At 34.6% G+C, this 19,911-nt stretch overlaps 1 protein-coding gene and 1 long non-coding RNA gene across 6 annotated transcripts in view; one reads left to right on the forward strand and one right to left on the reverse strand.

Moving 5' to 3' along the window:
• ECPAS (Ecm29 proteasome adaptor and scaffold) overlaps positions 1-19,911 on the forward strand; it is a 127,170-nt gene that overhangs the window by 100,533 nt on the left and 6,726 nt on the right. For all 5 annotated transcript variants that reach the window (XM_081282381.1, XM_081282382.1, XM_081282379.1 and 2 more), the window contains 18 exons: positions 565-644; positions 1,424-1,529; positions 2,695-2,742; positions 3,543-3,664; positions 5,173-5,323; positions 7,518-7,583; positions 9,012-9,101; positions 10,352-10,418; positions 10,970-11,061; positions 11,140-11,206; positions 11,433-11,624; positions 12,432-12,640; positions 13,466-13,509; positions 13,602-13,794; positions 14,760-14,898; positions 17,043-17,148; positions 17,336-17,424; positions 19,701-19,772. In XM_081282381.1, the coding sequence (XP_081138507.1) occupies positions 565-644; positions 1,424-1,529; positions 2,695-2,742; positions 3,543-3,664; positions 5,173-5,323; positions 7,518-7,583; positions 9,012-9,101; positions 10,352-10,418; positions 10,970-11,061; positions 11,140-11,206; positions 11,433-11,624; positions 12,432-12,640; positions 13,466-13,509; positions 13,602-13,794; positions 14,760-14,898; positions 17,043-17,148; positions 17,336-17,424; positions 19,701-19,772 (1,933 nt within the window). The remainder of the gene's footprint in view (positions 1-564; positions 645-1,423; positions 1,530-2,694; positions 2,743-3,542; positions 3,665-5,172; positions 5,324-7,517; positions 7,584-9,011; positions 9,102-10,351; positions 10,419-10,969; positions 11,062-11,139; positions 11,207-11,432; positions 11,625-12,431; positions 12,641-13,465; positions 13,510-13,601; positions 13,795-14,759; positions 14,899-17,042; positions 17,149-17,335; positions 17,425-19,700; positions 19,773-19,911) is intronic.
• LOC308642952 overlaps positions 1-19,911 on the reverse strand; it is a 1,001,730-nt gene that overhangs the window by 9,075 nt on the left and 972,744 nt on the right. The gene's annotated exons all lie outside the window — the stretch shown is intronic.

Below are 19,911 nucleotides of genomic sequence, written 5' to 3' on the forward strand. Positions count from 1 at the left end.
CAGAGGCTTAAAAGATGAAATTCATCTTTCATCATGAACGATCACAGTACTTCTTCATGAAACAGATGCTATGCAAGGTACTGGAGATACAGAGATGAGATATCATCCCTGCTCTTGAGGTCCTTGGTGTAGTGGAGCAGTGTATTTACTGGATGGTCTGATATGATGCATTTTAAGAAGCTGCCATGGGTTCACAGAGGAGAGTCCTTAGGACAGTCTTTTCTGATTGGTGGCTAATTGGAGTTTGAGGGATGAATAGGAGTTTATAGGTAAAGGAAGTATGTGCCAAGGAATGGAGATAAGAGAGAACAGATACTTTTGAAGCTAAATGAGTCACAGAAGCTTTGTATGCATGTCCAGGTGATTGGACTTTCAGCTTTGCATTTCAGAATGATCACTCTGATAGCTTACAGCAACCAAAGTGGGGAGAGATGTGTAGGCCAAGATGCCTGGGGAGACATGTAGGCTGTTTAATACAGAAAATGTGCCAGTATGGTTGAGAAGTGAATAATTTGATTGTTGATGGATTTTATATTTTTAACATTATCTTTTTGCATTCATTAGGTGGATAAGTATTTGAAGGAAATTCTTCAAGATTTGGTTAAGAATCTTACTAGCAATATGTGGCGAGTTCGAGAATCCAGGTATCATTTTTGAAATATAAGAATAGTCAAATACAAATGAAATTTTTTCCTTTTAATTTCCAAGTTTTTTACTTTGTGAAGAAGGAATAAAATAATACTACTTGAAAGCTTATTTCTGGTTTGCTTATGTAGTTATTTTTCTTTAGTTTATTTTAAATTCTTATCAATAGTTTTCCTATGTTAGTTTATATAAATATTAAAGAAGGGATTGGGGATTTAGCTCAATGGCAGTGTGCTTGCCTAGCATGCACAAGACCTTGTGTTTGGTCCTTGGCTCTGGGGGGAAAAAAAGAAGAAGTTAAAGAAGGTAATCTGATATACTTTGATGACTTTGTATGGTAACATGTATTTATCTATGCATTTTATATTCATTCAGTATTTGCTATGTGCTTGACAATGTATTAGGTGCTGAGGGCACAATGGTGAGTAAAACATGGCATATTGTATCAAAGGCAGTGTCTTATAGTTGTGGGAAACAAATGTTTGATGATTGTAAAGGCCAAATATATGTGATATATTTGAGGTACTAAGAAAGGATAGTCATGATCTGGAATCTGTATGAATGTTTCATAGTAACATATTGAGTTTTCTTGATCAAATTAATTTTTTTTTTTTTTAGTTGGTGATGGACCTTTGTTTTATTCCTTTATTTATATGTGGTGCTGAGAATCGAACACAGTGCCTCACACATGTGAGGCAAGCACTCTACCACTGAGCCAAAACACCAGCCCTTTTGATCAAATTTGCAATCAATTTTTTGTTTTTGTTCTTGTTTTCAGCTGTTTAGCTTTGAATGATTTATTGAGAGGAAGACCCCTAGATGACATCATTGATAAACTTCCAGAAATTTGGGAAACACTTTTTAGAGTACAAGATGATATCAAGGTATTATAGAAATAAATCTGCATTTATTTGTTGAATAGCTTAATATGGAATTGTAAAAATATGTTATATATTTTGAAATTCCATATCCAGTTTTTAAAAAAACCCCACAGTTTCTTATCATAATTTTAGCCTTCATTTGTCTCTGAAGTTGTAAGGGTGATATCTTTAGATCTAAATTGAATTGACTTACAAAAAGAAAAATGGTGACTAACTTTTTCAATAGAGATCGCTCATGCTTTTAGATTAGGGACAAATAATTGTTTTGAAATAATTCATAATAATTCTACTTTGGTCAGTTTCATAAATTGGGTTAGTCATTCCCAAATAAAGTGATTAATGAAAAGTTTCTCTGAATTTTTCTTGGGCATCTTAGTCACCTTCATATCACTATAACAAATGCCCAAGATAATTTACAAATAGAAGAGGTTTATTTTAGCTCACAGTTTTGGAGATTCCAATTTGTGATTGATGAACCCCATTGTTTTGGGCCTGTGCTGAGGCAGCACATAGGAACAGTAGCATGTGGTAAAGTAAAACTATTCACTTCGCAGCAAGGAAGCAAAGAGAAGGATCAAGAGACCAAAGTCTTCCAGTCTCCTTCAAGGGCATACCCCCTATGACCAAAGTACCTCTGATTAGGCCCCACCTCTCCAAGGTTTTACCACCTCCTAATAGTACCATTCTAGGGACCATGTCTTTGATAAATAGACCTTTGGGGATCACTCAATATCCAGACTATAGCATTAGGCTAATCTAAATTTTGGATACTTTGATATATTTAGGCACTTCAGGCTTGTCTTTTTGCCTTATTCATTAGAAATTTTTTAATCTTTTAGAATCCTCACAAAGTCTTCATGTATTTATTTTTATGATACATTTAATTTCTGAATTATTAGACTTAATGACTAATTTTTTTGTAAGGTCAAAATAGGTCATACCCAATTTTTAAAAATAGTAATATGGCATACGTTCCTTGTTGAGTGTAGTAGAATCGTGTGTGTGTGTGTGTGTGTGTGTGTTTGTGAGATGTATGTATATTTTAATGATATTGAAAGTAGAGACTTCTTACTAATCTCTGTAGGGTTTGAGGCAGTTAATTGTGTATTGTAGGGTAGTTAAGAATGAATTCTCTAAGTTGTCTGATGCCAACTTTTCCTTTTTTTAGGAGTCTGTACGAAAAGCAGCTGAATTAGCTCTGAAAACTCTGAGCAAGGTGAGAACTCTCATATCCCTGTGGGGATGGAATAGGGCAGGGTTTTGTATGACTTTGACAATACTTTATTTTTTGTCACATGAGATCTCATTTAGTTGCTGGGTAATTGGCTTCACTTTTTAGTTCACTGTTTTTATAATGGATGAGAAAGCAGTACATAAGAGTACTAATATCTTAAACAACATCCCTTTGATCTCTAAATGGTGAGCATCTGTAGGCCTTTACATAAGGTGTGACTTGCACCCTGAACACATTGCTCTCTTAGATCAAGCAACATCTGTCTTTTATCATCTTTCGTATTTATGATATTGGAAAGCTTTTTGAAACTAAATAGTCTGCCACTTGAAATTGATTTTGTGATTTATCAGGGACTTTTACATCAAATTGCATAAACTTTGCAGTGGTAAAACTGGATCTTAAATCCAGGTGTTTCACATTTCAGATTTGTGCTCCTTATTGGCATATTATCCTATCACTGAAAATTATTAATGCGATGGTGATGATGATACTTTAAACCTTCTTTGAAAGGTTTTTAAATTCATTTTCTCATTTTATTTTCAACTCTTTTGTTCCCCATTTCACAAATTTAGAGAGTAAAATGGCTTGCTAAATTTTCTGACTTAGTTATTGGTGGACCTAAGACTCAATACCAGTACTCATTCCTCTGTCTCTCCATATAATGTGAGAGTGTAGACTTATTTATTCTTTTACTAAGAGTGAAATGAAAATCATTTTGTCATATGAATGCTTTATTGGCTTAGAGGTCAGTTTCACTAATGTCCGTACTCTTTGTATGTGAGGTTTGTGTGAAAATGTGTGACCCTGCCAAAGGAGCAGCTGGCCAGAGAACCGTTGCTGTCCTTCTGCCTTGCCTTCTGGACAAAGGAATGATGAGTCCTGTGACAGAAGTTCGAGCCCTGAGGTATGGATCAATTGAATAAGTGAATGAATTGATTCCTTACTTATTTCCTAGCCATTCAGTAGGAATTGTTTCTGTGAATGTCTTGAAAATATAAAGAAATAGATTGAGAAGAATCTATTGAGGTAACTCAAACATTTAAGAAAAATTGTGAGTCAAATATTTTCAGGGTAACATTCTCAGGGGACCTTGTTTTTGGCTTGCATTCTAAGTTGTGTTATTTTGTTGTCGCTGGCCCCAGCCAGTACACATTTTCTAAATATTCAGGTCCTCAAGAGCTTGCCAGTTGGTTATAACACTTAGTAATGCTACTATTTTTCTGTTCTCAGTAAAATAATCTTTACAGTGATCATTAGTGGCTTTTGTATCCACTAGGTGGAAGGCTAATAGGGAATTTTTTGATGGTTCAAGCTAATCAAACCTGAATCCACTGATCACTGTTAAAACCATAAAAAGACATTATGTGCATCCCACAAAATTTGATAGGTAGGCCACTTAACAATGCATCCTATGAAAGATTACTATAGTCCCCCACCCCCGCCAAATAATTGAACCTGAACTCAATTTAACCTGTAGATCTGTACAGAGAAACATGTTAAATGATACAAATGGAATATAATTAGTGAGGACAAATTCAGAAAAGGAGGAAGGAGGGAATTCTTCAAAAAGATTGAAGGAATGCAGTCAATTATAATGGATGAATTCTGGATTCCTATTTCAACAAATCAACTTTTAAATATATTTGTGAAATAATCAGGGAAATTTGAATGTGAGATGATAAGAAAAAGTTGTTTACACACACACACTTCTTCTGGTACTAGGGATTGGACCCTGGGCCTCATACATATCAGACAAGCATTCTACTACTGAGCTACATCCTCATCCAGTTATTAATATATTTTTTAAATATTTATTTATTTATTTTTTTAGTTTTCAGTGGACACAAATCTGTATTTTATTTGTATGTGGTGCTGAGGATCGAACCCAGCACCTCGCGCATGCCAGGCAAGCGCGCTACAGCTTGAGCCACACCCCCAGCCCAGTTATTAATATTTTGAAAGTGTGAAAATGGCATTATGATTATGGTAAAAAGTCTTGATTATTAGAGATACATAGTGAAGTTTATTTACAGGATATGCTTTGAAATAATACAGTGGCTGGAGAAAAATTGTGCCTGAATATATGGAAGAGTTATAAATGAAACAGAATTGGCCAATTATTGCTAACTGTTGGACAAGGGAGGAATACAAGGAATTTCATTTATGATCCTCTTTCTTTTCATATGTATTTGAAAGTTTCTGTAATAAGAAATTAAAAAGAAAGTGCCAAGGGATGAAGGTCCCAGCACCCTCCCCACTGCCAAAATAAAAAATAATTGCCAGGACCATGCTCTGTAACCATGTAAGTATATGCCTAAATGCAGTGAACTGCAGAACATCCTCATGATTAGATCTGTAGGGTTATTACTTTTGGTAAAATTACTCAGGAGTTGCATTCTGTGTGTCTTACAGCATTAACACCCTTGTGAAGATCAGCAAAAGTGCAGGAGCCATGTTGAAACCACATGCACCAAAACTCATCCCTGCTCTGCTGGAATCCTTAAGTGTATTGGAGCCCCAGGTTCTCAATTATTTGAGCCTTCGGGCTACAGACCAAGAAAAGGTGAGTTTGTAGCACAAGTCTATTGGTAAGTATTATGAAGGAAAAGCCCTATTAAGGTACTGAGGGTCTCAGTAATACTTCCAGTGTCTTTAGATAGACTTCATGACTTCATGATATTTTCATCACATTACCACTCAGTTCCTGTGACCATATGCACATGCGGTGTTTTATTATTTTCTTGAGGGGATGGCGAGTCTGGCTCATGTACATTATGTATCTAATAAAAACTGACACCTTCATCTTAAAAAATGCATTAATATAAATTTAATACAGTTTTTTTTTTTTTTTTTTTTGCATGCTTGGTATTTTATGGGTTGGGTTTCTACCTTCAGAGTTCTTCTATGGACCATCCCCTGTGCTACAAGTGAAGAAAGACTTTGTTGTTGTAGTTGAAGATTGTTCTGTTGTTCACATATGCTGGGATTGCCTTACCTTTGATCAGAGTCATTTGTTAAAATTGTAGATTAAACATATTCTGTGGAGCAAAATTAAAACAACACATAAGCCTAGCAAATAATCCCCTAGGAGTCTCCACTATTAAGTGTTTCCTGTGCCTTTTTTCAAATTCTTTATTTTATTTAAAAACTTTTTGTTTTTTATTTATGCATTATAGTTATATAGTGGTATTCATTGTGCCATATTCATACATGCACATAATATAACTATTTAAAAATGTTTTTTAGTTGCTGCTATACTTTTATTTATTTATTTTTTAAATTTATTTATATGCAGTGCTGAGAAATGAACCCAGTCCCTCACACATGCCAGGCAAGTGTGCTACTGCTGAGCCCCAGCCCCAGCCCCCATAATATAATTTGATCAATCTCTTTCAAATTCTTTTTTGTCATGGGCAACCAAACCACAGATAATTTAAAGATTATCATTTTTAAAAATAGAGAATCAGACTATGTATATTGTTTTACAACTCATTTTTTAAAAACAGAATAATACATAATGTCTATATATAGATTTTTTTCATTCCTTTTAATGCATGCATAGTATTTTACAGTGAGGTGAGTTTGAATTTTTGTGGGAGAGGTTTTGCACCATCACAAGTTATGCATATTGCTTTTTATCTGAGCCTTTGCCAACATTGAACAACATCAGTCTGATAAGCAAGAATCTCATTGTACTGTTTTGTACTTTTTTAAAAAAAAACAAAAACAAATGCTGCCCATTATCTTTCTATTTTGTATTAACCATTTCTTCTGTGATGTGTTTCCATTCCATGCCTATTTAGCTACTTGGTTGGTTTATTTTACATTTATCTTTGTTTATTAGTACCGTTATGGTGCTGTCATATGCAATGTCAGTTTTCTTTCATTTTACCATTTGACTTTTAATTTCTCTAAACTGTTCTACCAACTTATTTTTTTCCCCCTTTGCCTCTTTTACTGCTCTGTCTTGTCCATTCATCATTCTTGCTTCTTTTAGCAATAGACTTACCCTTTCTATATTCCCATAGAATGTTTTGAAAATTAGGAGTATAAATTCTGATTCAAACTTTGCAACCCTAGGCAAATCACTTCTCTTTGCTTTGCATTTCTCATTTATTTTTGTCTGAATAGTAATAACCTCTTTTGCAGCATAGTTTAGACCAAAATACCATTGCAGTTACGAAGTTCATCATAATGTTAAAAGAACTAAATATATATATATATATATATATATATATATATATATATAATCACTTAGACACAACTTTTGAAAACGTTTAGAAGAAATTTAGTCTGTTACTTTATTTAGTGAATGGAGAACCTGAGTCTCAAAAAGCTGGGTGGCTTGTGTTTTTTTTTTTTTTTTTTTTAGAGCGAGAGAGAGAACTTTTAACATTTATTTTTCAGTTTTCGGCGGACACAACATCTTTATTTTATTTTATGTGGTGCTGAGGATGGAACCCAGCGCCCCATGCATGCCAGGCAAGCGCGTTACCGCTTGAGCCACATCCCCAGCCTGCTTGTGTTAATTTCTAACTGCAGTTAATTTCTTACTTGTCTGGGTTTCTCACCTTTAATGAGATGTTACAGCTAAAGTGTTGAGTGAGGGTCAATAGAAATTAGACTTATGCTTGGCTTTATTACCAATTATTTTTAAAAAGCTCTTTAGTTCAGAAGTACAACCTTTTTATTGGTGTCTGTGTGGCTTATTCCTAATTAATTGAATGTCCTGAGGAACTTAAATTTCTGTTCTTCAGGCTGCTATGGATAGTGCTCGACTCAGTGCTGCCAAATCATCTCCCATGATGGAAACAATCAACATGGTAAGTGTCTAAATATGATGAGAAAGTTAGTTTGCTTCTCTTCAAGTGTAATTTCTTCAAAGTATTTACCCTGTATTAAATGAAATGAATTGAGGGGATAGATCAGTTAGCTATTGTGACTCTAGTTGTTTCTTTTTCTTTTTTAATTTATGTTTTAGTTGTAGTTGGACACAACACATTTTATCTATCTATCTATCTATCTATCTATCTATCTATCTATCTATTTATGGTGCTGAGGATCGAACCCAGGGTCTCACACGTGCTAGGCATGCGCTCTACCACTGAGCCATAACCCCAGTCCTAGTTTTTTTTTAATATTTAATATTTTAAAATTTTGAATGATATATTAAAAATATATACATTTGAGGGTTTTAAAAATATTCTTATTTTCTTATTCTGTCACTAAATTAAGTAAATGTTTTCCTAAAACTAGAACTAAGTAGTCCAAATTTATGATACAAGGGAGAATAACCTATTAAGAGATAATATAATCTGGATCTATCTACCTATTTTAAAAAGATTTAGAATCCACCCCCCCACCCCACCCCAAGAGTTGTCTTTGGGAAGGACCAAGAAATTATCAACTTATAGGTATTTAATGAAGTAGGCAGCACAGAAGGTAGTTGAAGGGAACTGAGCAGTTATGTATGTTGTTTCAGTCATAGGAAGGAATTTTTGGCTAAGAACTTCTTGGCATTTTGCGGTTCTGAGTTTTAAAGCTCCTTGAGTTTCGATAGAGTCATCTCTACCCAAGAATTCCCTGTAATGCTTAATTAAGAGCTTGTGAGCTACTGGAAATTGGTTTACTAAGCAGATCACAGAGCTGCTGGACAAGGAGAATAGAAATTTTTAGTGCCTACAGGGGGAATAATACCAAAATTTAGTCTAAGGATATTATGTCTTAGTTGGTTTACTGAGGGAATGTAAAGCTTAAAGAAATGGGAATAGTTAGCAAGCACCATATGTGTATGTTCATTAATAATAGAATATGTGGATGCATTTTAAAAAATATAATATACTGAACTAGGGAGGAATTTATCTAAGAAACTGACTTACTAGGGATGGGAGGGTATGCCCACAAAGAGGTCAGTTTTAACATAGGACTTTTTACATTAAACATAAATTAATAAAGAGAAAGTAGGTCCAGAGAGGTCTTTTGTTCTGGGTTATCTTTATTTTCTCCTTTAATAAATTGATGTTTTTCATTTGTTCTGTTTTTAATGTTGAACTGCTGATAGATATTTTTTCTGTTTGTAGTGCAATGGTGGTTTAAATATTGAAATCAGAGCAAAATCAAACCAGTGATTTTTCTAATTCGTATCAAATCCAGTGGGTACATATTTGACCCGAGCAGTTTTTAATTTAAGATGTAGTATTGACTTTAATTATTTGCTAAGGTTTGCCTTCATATTTATTCTTTTCCAAAAGTGCCTGCAATATCTTGATGTGTCGGTGCTGGGTGAGCTAGTTCCTAGATTATGTGAACTGATCAGAAGTGGTGTAGGTCTTGGAACTAAGGTAAGTAAATGTATTTTTCACAAGAGGAAGTATACATCTTCATTAGTTTTTAGATAGAAAAATGTAATAACCATCATGTTTGAAATTCGCATCTCTATATAACCTAATATTATTATACATTGAACATTTTGTTTCTATGGTTACACGAATAGCTTAAAACTTGTAATTGATTTGGAAATATAACATGTGCCTGATGTAGGAACTAATGTCTTCTTTTTGGTGGATTCATTTGTGTTCCCTGGGTACATGCTCTTGGTTCTCCTTTATTGTCACTTAATGGTGACGCACATCCATTTGTCAGGAAGTGATTGTTTTAGGGTATAAGAATATTTCGTAGAAGGGTCTGCAGGTTTTGGGTGGAAAAATGTCCTCTTTTCAAGATTATACAAGGATAATCCCCTACTTTTTTGGTAGGCTTTTTCTTTTACTTTTTAAAAATAGGGCAGTTTAGTTTCACAATAAAATTAAGCAGAACATACAGGGTTCCCATATATTCCCTGCTCCATGCTGGCATAGTCTTTCCCACTCCATATCATGCACCGGGGTGGGAGGGGTTGGGATAGGCATGCCATTACAAATGATGAACCTATAGTGTCTCACTATTTCAACCAAAATCCCCACCTCCTTTTTGAAACAAATGACTCAGTTTTTTTCTCAAGGCAAAATTGGTATTTATTTAAAATTTTTAACATTTATAAATCAGAAGAAAGTTTAAAAAATTGTTTATAATTTTAATGCACAGAGAAAATTGTTTAAACTGAGTATATTTTCTGTGCATGTATCTTCAGTAATGATCATATAATACTCTATTGTATGGAGATAAAACTGTTTATTTTAATCCAATGGGGAACATTGATTGATTTTAGGTTTAAAAAAAATACTAAAGCGCTGTGATGAGTATCTTTGGATACATTGAAAAGTATTTCCTTTGGTTAAATTTTTAGAAAAGGAAATGCTAGCACAAGAGTGGGTAAGTGATTGCTTGTGTTGTTTCCTACAAGATTGTATCATTTTTTTTTTTTTTTAATTCACAGTGCCCAAGGCCACTGATCTTGTTGGAGGTCTTCAAAAAACAAATATCTCTTCATTACTAGTTCAAAATAAGTTTTCCTTTTTCTAGACTGAATTCTGGAGGGTCTATTAGGCTTCATGTGTTTCATATATTTAAATCTTTGGTACCAAAAACACAATGATAGACTAAACAATGTGATCATCACACTTAGACCTTTGCTTTTTTTGTAACCCTAAAGGGAGGCTGTGCCAGTGTCATCGTGTCTTTAACAACTCAGTGTCCGCAGGACCTAACACCTTACTCAGGTGAGTTTGTTTTACCATGTTTGTGGAAATTTTTGCATGGTTGTATATCTTATGAGACAAAGTTTTAAATGGAAAAATATTTAGACATGTTTAATATGCTGTGTGCTTTTTTCCTACTCGCCAAATCCCTTTGCGAGGATTGCAATGGCAAGTTTTTACTGTCCTAGGAGTGTTTGATTGTTGTTTCTTAGTGGTATAAGGAGGTAAGAGTATCTTGTCATTCTGTAGGAGTTCTTTATCGTACAGAACTAATTTTATATCAGCATTTTTCTTCTTATACTGGCTTCTAGGTAAGATGTGGATCTCATGAACTATTATGTCTCCATCTCTCATTTTTGCAACTTTCCCTACAGTATTCTAGACACTGGTTAACTTTTAATTTGCTATCAGGAGACAGAAGACAAAACAGTACAAATATAACATTCAAGAGATCTAAACTATTATGGAGTAAACCAGCTATTAATTATAAGGTTATTTATTTATTTTTGTCTTAGAATAGAGTAGACCATTTGATTAACCAAGTATCAGATTTTTTCTTTTATTTCTGGTAGGTAAACTTATGAGTGCTTTGCTTAGTGGCCTGACAGATCGAAATAGTGTAATTCAGAAGTCTTGTGCATTTGCCATGGGCCATTTAGTTCGGGTGAGTTGAATTTCTGATTTAGTTAAATAAAACTCTTTGATAATTATAGAGAAATGACTAGAATTGTTTCTTTTTTAGACCTCACGAGATAGCAGCACTGAAAAACTGCTGCAAAAGCTCAGTGGCTGGTATATGGAGAAAGAAGGTACCTTCTGTTTCATGTCAATTTTAATTTAGACGGTAATGTAATAAAGTAATACATGTAAAGTAACAGTGAATTTTTCTCTGACATAATGTATTTTGTTAGAAACATTTCTAATTCATTTTACTTGTTTGTTTTGCTGTGGTACAAATTGAGCAATAGTATATTTAGATTAGTTATCCTGAAAACCAATAAGTATTATAAAATTTTAGTTTCTTCTTCTCTTCAGAACCCATCTATAAGATTTCTTGTGCTTTGACTATTCATGCGATTGGACGATACAGCCCTGATGTATTAAAGAACCATGCCAAAGAAGTTTTGCCCTTGGCATTTCTAGGCATGCATGAAATTGCTGATGAAGAGAAATCTGAAAAAGAAGAATGTAATTTATGGACTGAAGTGTGGCAGGAAAATGTACCTGGTTAGTACACTGCCTTTAAATTAAACCTGCTTTCTATAAACTATAACTGGAATTCTTTTTACTGACATTGTTTATTCATAAACTCCTCTATAATTTCTTTCCTAGAACTTTAACAATACTTATCTCATTTAATTTTTAGTCAATCCAAATTTCTAAGTACACAACGTTGGCATTTGGAGCTTTTCTCTTTGACTTGTGGCTGCCCATGTGAGAATACAAGCTGCCCAAGCAAAGTAGGGCTCTACTTATTTTAGTCAAGAGTATAATGGTTGGTGCACGCCTGTAATCTGAGCAGCTCAGGAAGCTGAGGAAGGAGGATTGTGAGTTCAAAGCCAGCCTCAGCAACTTAGCAAGGCCCTAAACAACTCAATGAGCCCCTGTCTCTAAATAAAATACAAAAAAGGGCTGGAGATGTGGCTCAGTGGTCGAATGCCCCTAGATTCAATTCCTGGTACCAAAGTTAAAAAAAAATAAAATAAAATAAAGTGTAACGGTGATTTTTATGTCGCTCAGTATTATTTTGGAGTAGTGTTTCTCAGAGGTGTTTTTTCACTCTGACACATATTAATGTATGATGGATCAATTGCACTACATCTTCCTGGAAACATATCCAAGTTCATGTAGTCCTTACTCTTATAAAAATGAGCCACACCACCCACTGTTCCTCCCTTTGAGAGTGGTGTGCTTTAACAGTTTGACAATCATTGCTTTAGACTGAGGGCCACTGACTTTCTTCAGACTTAAAAAAAGAAATTAGTTAATATTTCCTGTCACTTAAGAAGTATTTTAACTGCATTTTAAACCCAGGGTCCTTTGGAGGCATCCGATTGTACCTGCAGGAATTGATTACCATTACCCAGAAGGCATTGCAGTCTCAGTCTTGGAAGATGAAAGCCCAGGGTGCAATTGCCATGGCATCAATTGCAAAACAAACCAGCTCTCTAGTACCTCCATATCTGGGAATGATACTGAGTGCATTGTTGCAAGGCCTGGCTGGAAGAACATGGGCAGGAAAGGTAAAGAAAACATTCCTAGTTAAATTTAAAGTATCCTAAAAAAACTATGACTTAATATTTCATTTTCTATAAAAATAAGAGTCTGGTTTTGTGTGACTTCAAATGTATTGTTTTTGTGAAGCTGATTTCTTAGTCAGTAGGAGGCTTTGGGTAAACTTCACCTGGTTTTAACTATATGCTATTCATCTCAAAGTGTGACCCTCATGTCCTTGAATGCAGAGATTAATAGATCTTGCATATTTGATTATCCAAGTTCTCTCTTAAATCAAGTGTCATCAATTTGTAACTGTTGATCCCATAAACAAGTCAGGATTGGGCTTGTGTAAAGTTGAGTACCAAGGCAAGCTGCTTCTAATCCTGGGGCTGTAGTTGCTCATGTGAGGTCTGTGATTAGAAACTGTTCTTTTTTACACAAGGGACATACAGTGAGTATTCAGTGGAGAACATGAGACTGTGGCAACATGTAATGGTCTCCTTTATTTTGTAAAGGTCAGTAGTGGCCAAGGCAGTATTGTGGAAATAGTATTATACTGGGTATCACTTGTAATCGTGATTCTGTGGTTGATACTTTTGCTGTGTGATCTTGGGCAAATATGTTCTCAGGCCTTTATGAAATGGAGATTAAGATCATTATCCTGCATTCATGGTTTGGAGTAAAACTTGGTGTTATGTGCCTATAACAACAAAGCACATTGAAGATAAGATGAATGTTGTTAATTTTTGTTGTCATAATTATCCAGTATTCCTGAGGTAATTGTCATCATGGTATAGAGAGTGTGACATTTGTGGGCTTAATAGTTATTCCCTCATCTTGCATTTCCTTAGGAAGAACTATTGAAAGCCATTGCCTGTGTGGTGACAGCTTGCAGGTAAATGTTCTATTAAGATGTCATTTCTTAAACTGAACCTGAAAGTTGTAACCTTTGTTAACTGTTTTGATGCTTTTTTGTGGATCCTGTAGTGCAGAGTTGGAAAAGTCTGTGCCCAATCAACCCAGCACAAATGAAATTCTTCAAGCTGTTCTGAAGGAGTGTTGCAGAGAAAATCTTAAATACAAAATCGTAGCAATCAGCTGTGCAGCTGATGTTTTGAAGGCCACCAAAGAAGACAGATTCCAGGAGTTTTCTGACATTGTCATACCTCTCATCAAGAAGGTAATGACAATTACCTATGTTCTCTTAGGTCTGGTCTGTACTTAAAAGAAAAAAAGCTAAAAAATATATTTCTGTTTCCTGATTGCATGTTTTATTAAAGTTTGTCTTTCATACGATAGGCGGGAAGTCTTCAGGTATTCTGGTTCTTTATATTTTATATTTTACTAGAGTGAAATATAAGCCCATGTGTCATGCCTCTGCAATATACTGGGTAATTCTAGTAAAAGAAGACTGATTTTGGGATGGGGTGGTACTCAGTGGTAGAACACTTGCCCCGCACATGTGAGGCACATTCTGTCCTCAGCACCACATAAAAATAAATAAATAAGATAAAATAAATAAATAAATAAATAAAATAAAGACTGGTTTCATTTGGAAAATGAAGTACATTTTTTTAGAGGTTGGACACTAAAAAGAAAGAGGAATATAGTTTACTTATTTGAAGCATGAAATATTTTAAATAGCTTTTCTTGTTTCTTATTTTGCCAATTTGTATTCATTTTGTTTCCGTAATAAGACTGTTTAAATAATTTCTGTTACATATATAACAGTAGTATATGGATTTGGAGACTTTTGTTTTAAATTGATTATATCACCAGTTAGCTGTACCAGTTACTTCTGGTCTATTCCTGGTTTATTAAGAAAGAATTTGGGCTTATATCATTACCAGGTTTCTTCCATTGTTAATTCTAATTCTAGTGCAGGTCTTTTTAAGGTTCTACGCAAAACATAACATATATTGTGTTTTCCCCACTTTTTGTTTAAAGTACTTCCCAGATTAGAGATATATTATTTCTATTAAAAATTCTCATTATAAATAGGTAAACTATTGGTAGAGAATTCAGCATTTAATTCTTGGTCAGTGTCTTCTACTTTGGTAATTTATTTAATTGCTTTGATAGTGTTTCTCTAACTTTAAAAATGAAATAATAAATTTTGCTTTTCTCTTCTTTGATATATCCTAGAACTCACTTGAAAGCATGGGGGTCCGGATGACCAAAACAGAAGATGAGAATGAGAAGGAAAGAGAACTGCAGCTGGAGTCTTTGCTGGGTGCCTTTGAGAGCCTGGGCAAAGCCTGGCCTCGGAATGAGGAGACCCAACGTAAGCACCAGAACCTGCATTTGAAGAAGTGCTATAACCTGAGGTTACAAGAGCATAGATTTTCTGTATGGCAAATTAATAATTATTATAGAGCCTGATTGAATAATTAGATAATAGTGAGAATTATCTAATATAAATTTTACTACATTATCATCAAATAACCTCGTGATGATTATATTACTTTATTAGAGCTACTGTAAGAAAGTTTCACAAGCTAGAGAGCTGAAACAGTAGAAATTTATTTTCTCACAAAACTGGAGGGTCAAAATTTAAAATCAAGGAGTCAGCAGGGATGATTTCTTTTGAGGCCTTTCTTTTTGGCTTGTATCAGGATGTCTTCTTCCTGTGTCTTCATGTGGACTTCCCTCTGTACACTGTATCCTAATCTCCTCTTGTTCTCTCAAGCCATATTGGAATAGAGCCGACCAGTATGACCCTTTTAAAGACTGTTTGCTGATTCAGTTGTGTTCTAAGGCTGGAGGTGGTTAGGACTTCAACATAGGAATTTTGGTGGACACAGTTCATAACAACCATGATAATTTTTATGTGGTTGGCTTGATTATAGGAATTATTCTGTTATTTGATTATTCTGAGAAATCCAGAAAAATTTATTAGTATCTCTTTGTCTCAAAATGAATGGCCTTGCTGCCATATCTTCACTAAGCAAGTGACAAATGTTTCACTGAGAAACTCATGACTGAGAGATTTTTCATAATTGGACAGGTACTTTTAAAGGATTGTTGAATCAGAGTGCAGTTAGTTTTAAGTCCTTTGACAGGTCCTTCAATGTGGGCTGATGCCACTCTTTTAAGTTTGCTTGTTCTGGGTTCCATACTGTGTCCCTCTGGATATCTCAATATTCTTGAGTATTATGAAATGTATTGTGGATTATTCATGATTTGTTTATCTAAAATCAGACTTAAGGGTTTTGTGCTTTGTGTGGACTTCTATTTGTATATTTTGTATAAAATATACTTGTGATGTATCAGAAGAATTTCCCAAAAGAGACTGTACAGATTTGTGAGTGGTATTATCTCTTGGTGCAGTGTATGGATTTTAGTGGAAGTCCACTTATTTCTCACCATTCGGACTATTAAGTTTTGCCTGAAGCTAAAAAGTAGGGAATTACATAAAAAAGATGACATAAAAACAAAACAGTTCATTTTAACATAGAAGTAGAAATGTACATTTGTTTGACCAGAGAGCCAAGGCCATTCCTATAGAGTTTAACTGTTATACATTGAAGTTTCACATATATCTTACTCAGAATGTGTCACCTGTAATTTCTGCCTGTAATTTCTTTTTTTTTAAAAGATATTTACTTTTTAGTTGTAGTGGGTCACAACACCTTTATTTCACTTGTTTATTTTTATTTTTTTGTATGTGGTGCTGAGGATCACACCCAGGGTTTCGCATGTGTGAGGCGAGCGCTGTACCACTGAGCCACATCCCCAGCCTACCTTTTGTTTCTTTAAAAATAGAGAAGAAAACTATAATTAAGAAGCAAACGTAGTGCAGAATTCTAGATTTTTACCACCCTCCCTTATTTTTACATTTGTTTGAGTCCTACTAAATCCTATAGCATTTAAAAAAATGGCTCCTTTGCTGAGTGTTATACCCCTGATTCATCAGGTAGTGTAACATTAATTATGTAATTACAACAACAGTAGCAATTGGGGCAGCAGGTTTGTGACCAAGCACTTGATTCTTGGTAAACATATGGGTTGCAGAAGCTTATAAGAGTGTGGGGGGGCTCCAGAACTTAGCTTTCTTTATTAGTGTTATTTAGGGAGTTTAAAGGGAAAGGAAATATGGTTAAAATGCTGCCTTAGTTCGTAGAGGATGATATGCCTTGAAAGCAAACATTTATGGAAATAGATATAATTTTGTTGGGAGAAGAGAGGTCCTGATTAAGGAAATTGTTTGAAAATTGAACACAAAGTCATGCTGAAGGTTTTGTTTTTTGGGTGGTGGTGGTGATTTCATGACTTTAATTAAAGGCATTTATTGTTTCCCTCCTCTGCTTTATTCTTCTTGTCTCTCTACCCTCTTTCACTGTCCCCTTCTCTTTCTGTCTGTTCCTCATTTGTTCTGTCACTCCTTTACACTTTCTTCTGCTCTGTCCTACATTTTATTTTTCTCAGGTTGTTATCGTCAGGAGCTGTGCAAAATGATGTGTGAACGGCTAAAACTCAGCACATGGAAAGTGCAGCTGGGAGTTCTTCAGTCAATGAATGCCTTTTTTCAGGGGTAATTTGCTTTATCTCCCTCCCGGCACTAGCATTCTGTATATAATCAATAGAATTGTTACAAATTTTCAAACTAGTAGCTGAAGTGATGTAGTACAAATTATAACATGCAGGTAGAAATTATTGTGCCAGGATGGTTTGAGAATGTTTCTTAGTAGCATTTGTGTCTTGCTTTCTGATTTGTGTAGGTTAATGCTTTTGGAAAAAGAACATGCAGATCCTGCAGCTTTGGCTGAAATTCTCCAGGAAACTTGTAAATCTATCACTTATTCTTTAGGTGAGTGTAGTAACCCAAAATTGATAAGAAATGCTGATTTTAAAGCTAAGGAACTGATCTTTCAATATTCCCTATCTTGTTGTGGGAACTAAATTTCTGGAACAATGGCCGAACTGTCCTACTTATTATACTCCATATATCCCCCTAAACTGGATATTTTAATCTAGAATTATAATAGAATTTTAGCATCTAGATTAGACCTTTGTGGCAAGTATTTAATTTTTTTTTTTTTAACTTGGAAATGATTTTAAACTTACAGAACAATTGCAACAAGTAGTTCACTTACGGTGTCCACTTTTGCTCATTTTGTCCTATTGCCTTTATCTTTTGGCTTTCTACATATTTGGTCTTTTTTCTGAAACATTTGAAGGTATATTATTGCTTATATCACATCTCTTTATTTTTACATTTTCACTGTGCATTCTTTTATATAACAATAGTATAGTTATTAAACTTAGATAATGACACAGATGTAGTGTTATCAAATTTTTACCATTCGTATTCTGTCTTTTTTTTTCAGTAATTTTATTTATAGGATTTCCTCAGAATTGTTTTCATTAAAGAATTCAGTCAAGGATAATTTACTGCTTTAGTTGTTATACATTTTTAGTCTCTTTTAATCTGGAATACTTCTTCAGCCTTTGACAGTTTTGAAGAATAACCACATACGCACCCCCATTCTGTTACCAGGGATTGAACCAAGGGGCACTTAACCACTAAGCTGCAACCCCCAGCCCATTTTTATGTTTTATTTTGAGACAGGGTCTTGCAAAATTTCTGAGGCTGGCTTTGAACTAGGGATTCTCCTGCCTCAGCCTCCCAAGCTGCTGAAGGTAGTTGTGTCCCACCACACCTGGTTCTCACTCCTCTTTTTGAAAAATGGAATGTTTGTAATTTGTTCTTTGATGTTTCCTCATGATTAGATCTGGCTTATGAATTTCCAGTTGGGATATTACATAGGTCATACTGTTTTTCCTTGCATCAAGAGGCACACAGTGTGTTTACATCCATTTGTGACATTGATTTTGATTACCTTGCCAAGGTATTAGTGATTCTCTGTACTGTATACTTTTTATTTTTTTCTGTTCTGTCTAATTAGCAGCCTGTGGGAACATAACTTTTAAGACCATTTAAATGATCTCCTTTAAAACTGCATCTAGCAAGCAGTCTTTGAGAAGACACTATTAAGACTGTGCAAATTTCTCCTCTTCAAAATGTCTTCTCTATATGGCATGAATTCATAATTCTTCCTTGAACCAATTTTTTATGATTTTTCAACTCGAGCACTTTCCACATTTGCCATTTGGTAGCCAGTATTCTTTTGTAAGAAAATTTTTTCTTCTCCCTATCTGTTTGTTTATTGACTGGTATTGATTTATGGATTCCTTCAATCCCCCCACCTCCCAATGAGTTAGAGTTAATTATTTTTCTTTAGTAATTTATTACTTAAATTGTCCCATTTCTCCAATGGAAGCCCCTTCAAGCTGACCTCTTACATCCTCTTGGCAAGTCACCATCTTTTTTTTTTTAATATTTATTTTTTAGTTTCAGGTGGACACAACATTTTTATTTTGTTTTTATGTGGTGCTGAGAATCGAACCCAGTGCCCTACGCATGCTAGGCGAGCACACTACCACTTGAGCCACATCCCCAGCCCCACCATCATTTTTTGTAGCACTTCTTTCCCTACCTTGGGCTTGGTTTTGCATTAATTTTTTGGTATATAATTTCACTGTGAACTAGATGCCATATCTAAGAGTAGATACCAACAAGGCATAATTTAGTTGCACTTCTTGGAGTTAGCATGCTATTATGGTTAATGAATTGACAGCTAACAACTTTGTCTTTGTAGGGTTTCAGGTGTCCCTGAGTTGGTCTAAACATTGGGTTGTATAATGTTCTTTGGTAAAAGGAGGAGGATCGTGGAAACCTGAAGACCTTTCTTAGCTATGATGTGAAGATGCTATGTTTGAGATAGTGTCTTTTGATTTCCCACTTCTAAAATGAGTTCTTTATCACCATGTTGTAGTGGTTAGTATATTTGGCTGATAGTCCCCTCTGTTCCCCAAAGTGAGGAATGTGGATATGTAGCACATTTCAAGTATTTGATAGTAATTAGCAAGGGGAAGCTCACTTAGAAAAAAACAAAAGCAAACAATAACAACAAAAGTTGTAGCTTTCTATGGGGTTACAAGTTCTGAACATCTTTCAGTGACTGTAATCTTAGAAATTCTGTCTCTAAGGCATACATATGAACTGTGTGATTTTCTTCTTAGAAAATAAGACCTACTCATCTGTGAGAACAGAAGCTTTATCTGTGATAGAATTACTGCTTAAAAAACTTGAAGGTGAGTTTTTGATAGTTCTGGTTGGAGGACCAGCAAACCAAGAACCTTTATGGCATATAATATAGAAATGTTTTGTTTTGTTTTTGCTTATACTCTAAAATACAAATTAATATATATGCATATCAAGTAGAATATACAA

Source organism: Spermophilus citellus, assembly GCF_964194105.1.
Source record: "Spermophilus citellus genome assembly, chromosome: 2".
NCBI lineage: Eukaryota > Metazoa > Chordata > Mammalia > Rodentia > Sciuridae > Spermophilus > Spermophilus citellus.